Source organism: Stereum hirsutum, assembly GCF_000264905.1.
Source record: "Stereum hirsutum FP-91666 SS1 unplaced genomic scaffold STEHIscaffold_70, whole genome shotgun sequence".
NCBI lineage: Eukaryota > Fungi > Basidiomycota > Agaricomycetes > Russulales > Stereaceae > Stereum > Stereum hirsutum.
Genome location: NW_006763200.1, coordinates 1 through 3,938, shown reverse-complemented (window position 1 = coordinate 3,938; position 3,938 = coordinate 1). Strand labels below are relative to the sequence as shown.

The 3,938-nt window shown below is 56.0% G+C and overlaps 1 protein-coding gene across 1 annotated transcript; it reads left to right on the top strand.

The window, feature by feature from the left end:
- Positions 1–104: 104 nt before the first annotated feature.
- On the top strand, positions 105–3,938 carry STEHIDRAFT_173258 (uncharacterized protein; the record flags this gene model as incomplete). The annotated part of the gene is made up of 2 exons (XM_007311827.1): positions 105–1,215; positions 1,377–3,938. A coding segment is annotated over exon 2 (2,182 nt), but the record flags the coding sequence as incomplete, so codon positions are not given.

Here is a 3,938-nt window from a genome sequence, read left to right as displayed (position 1 = left end):
GTGACTCTGTGACGTTGCGAGGAACGAGCGTCGTGACAGAGGGTGGTCTATGGATGCGCGAGAGCGAGAGCGGCGTGACAACTCTTTTCGCGCCTGCTCTCGTTCTTGCTCGCCGCTGAAGCCTGAAGCCTGAAGCCGGAGAGTCCTCAGACTCTCCCTTTTTCGCACTCTCTATAGCTTAGAGCACTTTAATCGGCCTACCTTCTAGTCTAGAGCCTTTTAATCAAACTTTCTTGTCACATATATCTATTTCTTTCTCAGGCTACACACCTTCGGCGAAAAGAAAAAATGAGCGCTGCCCTACCGATCGTTGACCCGACCAGCTTTACCCTGCCCAACCACAAGGACCCGGAATATGCACCTCTGATAAACATCTTGACGGGTACTGGCCTCAGCTTAGATGATGCCGTGAAGGAAATGGATGAGGTATGGAAGGCGGCGCAGAAAAAGAGGGTGCAGGCATGGAATGACGAGCTGCGCAGGGTCGAAGCGGATCGCGCGAGAGTCAGGGCTGACGAAGAGAAGAAGGAGGAGGACGAGAGGTTGAAGCGCGAAGAGGAAGAGAGGAAGGAAAAGGACGAAGAAGAAAAAAAGCGGGTTAAGATGCCTGCAATGGATGAAGCTACGACCATCTCCACGACACCCCGCTTCCCAGTCCCTCAGTACGCACTCGACAAGATCTCCAAAAAGTTGTGGGTCGAACACGACTTGTTTACACCACGGATGGCCCGCAAAGCAGCAGTCGAATCCCGTTCGATTCCTACCAACCCCTTCTCGGGCCTACCAGAGTCGAATCCGCTCCACGCCCTGTCGACGCTAGTCGAGACACAAAAGCCTCGTGGCGTCATTGCGGACGAGGCGCTTTCCTACAGCGACCTATCCATCGCCAGCAAACACTTTTTACGAGCCATTCACGACGCCGATTGGGATGAGGAGCACGTTGAGGCCTGGACGGTCCTCTACTACGAACTCGATAAGCATCCCTTTCGTTCCGAATCCGAAGAGGAGCGCGAGTTGTACAACGAAGTGCTTGTTCGCTACCACGCACAGGCCAAACGCGAGTTCTTCGACGCGATCAAGCGCAAGGCCAAGTCAGTCTTCAACATCGGCCGCATAAATCAAGAGCGTATGGAGAATGTCTTAAGAGATGTCAGGCGTGAACGAGACGCTATCATCACCAAACGGAGCATAGCGGCGATAGAGCAGATGGAGCGGGTCAGCATATTCCGCCTTGAACATACGATGTTCCTTCAATTACTAACATTTCTGATTTACACCCTCTTTCTCAACCCCCCCCTCCTTTTTTCCACCTCTCCATCATGCAAAATCGCAAAATCGCAAAATCGCAAACCCATTCCCCTTGCTGCGTCGTACAGCTTGTCGAGGACAGCTCTCGCACAAAAGAGAACTCTCGCGAGCGGGGGCCCAACGCCATGCAAAGAACGCGCTACCGCTCCCCAGACCGAACCTCTCGCCGTCGTCGTTCCTCCTCCCCATACCGCAGACGCTCGCCGTCGCCACCCCCGCGCCGCTCACCTCGCGATCGCTACCTAAAAATTGCATCCTCTGGTCGACGAGAAAACGAGAATTTTCGTCCGGACGCAGGTACGGCGGCCTTATCCGCCTGCGTCATCTGTCTGGGCCGCCACCGCCACAGACTCTCCGAGTGCGCAAGCCTCACCCTGTGGAACGGTGCCCCTGCTTACTCCGAACGACGAGGCAAAACCGTCACGATCAAAGCCTCACGGGAAGCGGTATGCCTCTCCTGGAACTACCCAAACGGCTGCGACGACGGCTCTCACCCCGGACGTCACATCTGCACCGGCTGCGGTTCTTCTTCCCATGGAGCCCAGCGCTGTCATCTCGCAGAGAAGACGAACACCACGGACTCCGCTTAAAGCGGATGCATGGGAGGCGTACCTCATCGAGTCAGGCCTCATCGCAAGATACCCGCTTCTTCCTCGGTCTCTTCGTTCCGGTTTCTTTATTGGTGTTCTCTCTATTTCGCATACTTTCACTCCACCTAATCGTCCCGCCGTACACGAATATGCGGACGCCTTTCAGACTATCATCCAAAAGGAGATCGATGCCGGCCGTTACCTTGGCCCCTTCACCCGTCTCCAAATCGAACATTCCATCGGCCCATTCCAGTCTTCCCCTCTCTCCCTCGTACCAAAAGCTGGGAAGCCCGGAAAATTTCGTCTCACTCAAAATCTATCTCATCCACGCTCTCCACTCGTACTACTGTCGTCGCCGTCATCCCCAATCACCATATCTTCCATCAACTCCTCTATTGAAGCCTCCGACTTCCCTTGCACATGGGGAACCTTCACTGTCGTCTCACTCTGGCTCTACCAGCTCCCGCCCGGTTCTGAGCTTGCATGCCGGGATATCGCCGACGCGTTCCGCTCAGTCCCTTCCGATCCATCACAATGGCCAGGATCCGTCGTCCGCACCGGTGACGATGAGTTCTTCATCGATACCAACGTCATGTTTGGCATCACCTCGGGCGTGGGAGTTCACGGTACCGTCGCAGATGCTGGTACCGACATTTTCCGCTGGAAGGGAATGGGGCCAGTCTCCAAGTGGGTGGATGACCACCTGTTCGCTCGGATACTCCGCGAATACCTCCCCGAGTACAACAGACGACGTGCTGCCGCTCATCAGCGTATCGAAGCCAACGGCGGACGGCGTCAAGATGGATCTCGCTTCTGGTATGCAGGCACGACCCTTCCGGACGGGCGAATTGAGGAATTCGACAACGACTGCAAATTTCCGCTACAAGACCTATCCTCCCGTTCATCTCGCTTGCCTGTGGACGCTAAGTTTGCATACTGTATGGCCGACATCGATGAGCTATCCGAAGAATTGGGGCTCCTTTGGGGCAAGGATAAGGACATCTCATTCCGGCCGCTTTGCCCATTCACAGGCCTGGAGTGGGACATTGAGAGACGGATGGTGTCGGTTGGGGAGGCGAAGAAACAGAAATATCTCAATGCCATCGCGGTGTGCCGTGAGCGGCGATCCCACGTCCTTCAGGAGACACAAAAACTCTATGGCAAGCTTCTGCACGTCTGTCAGGTTATACCACGAGGACGAGCGTTTCTCACCAACCTGGAGACCTTACTCCAACTCTCCCATGATCGTCCATTCGTTCCGCTCACCCCTCCATCCGGCACAACTGAAGACCTCGAGTGGTGGCACCGCACACTCTCAAGACCGTTCCTCTCCCGGTCTCTCTTCATTCCGGCCGTGGTCGCAGACCCAGGCGCCTTCTCGGATGCAAGCTCTGGAACAGGGATCGGGATCGTCATCGGGGGTAGATGGAGAGCGTGGCGACTTCTCCCTGGCTGGAAGCAGGACAGGCGCGACATTGGTTGGGCGGAGGCCGTGGGCTTCGAGCTACTCGTCCGAACCCTATTCAGCATCGCCGACTGTCCATCACATCTCAAGGTGTACGGTGACAATAAAGGAGTGGTCGAAGGCTGGTGGAAGAACCGAAGCCGCAACCCGACCGTCAATGCAGTCTTCCGTCGAGTCCACGACGTCCTGGAGGACAAGGGTAGCACGGTGTACTCCCGCTACGTATCAACCCATTCCAATCCCGCAGACAACCCATCCCGAGGTATCTACGGCGCGAATTCTCTCCTACTACCGCCGGTCAAAATCCCCAACGCCCTTACGCCATACCTCGTCGACTTTGATGCCCTCTTATCTCCCGTGGAGGAAAAAGCTCGCACTGAGCAGTCCTACAAATCACAGCCGAAAATCCTCGACACCGAAGCGCGCAAACGGGGCTCCGAGATCAACCTCGAACTTACGGCCATCGGCAACTCCCTCCTCGCGAATGAGATCTACTGGTGGGACTGAGCACAGTTTCGGCGCGGTCATCTCCCTCCCCTATCGCGTGCCGGTAGCCCAGCGCCCTCGTCCCTATC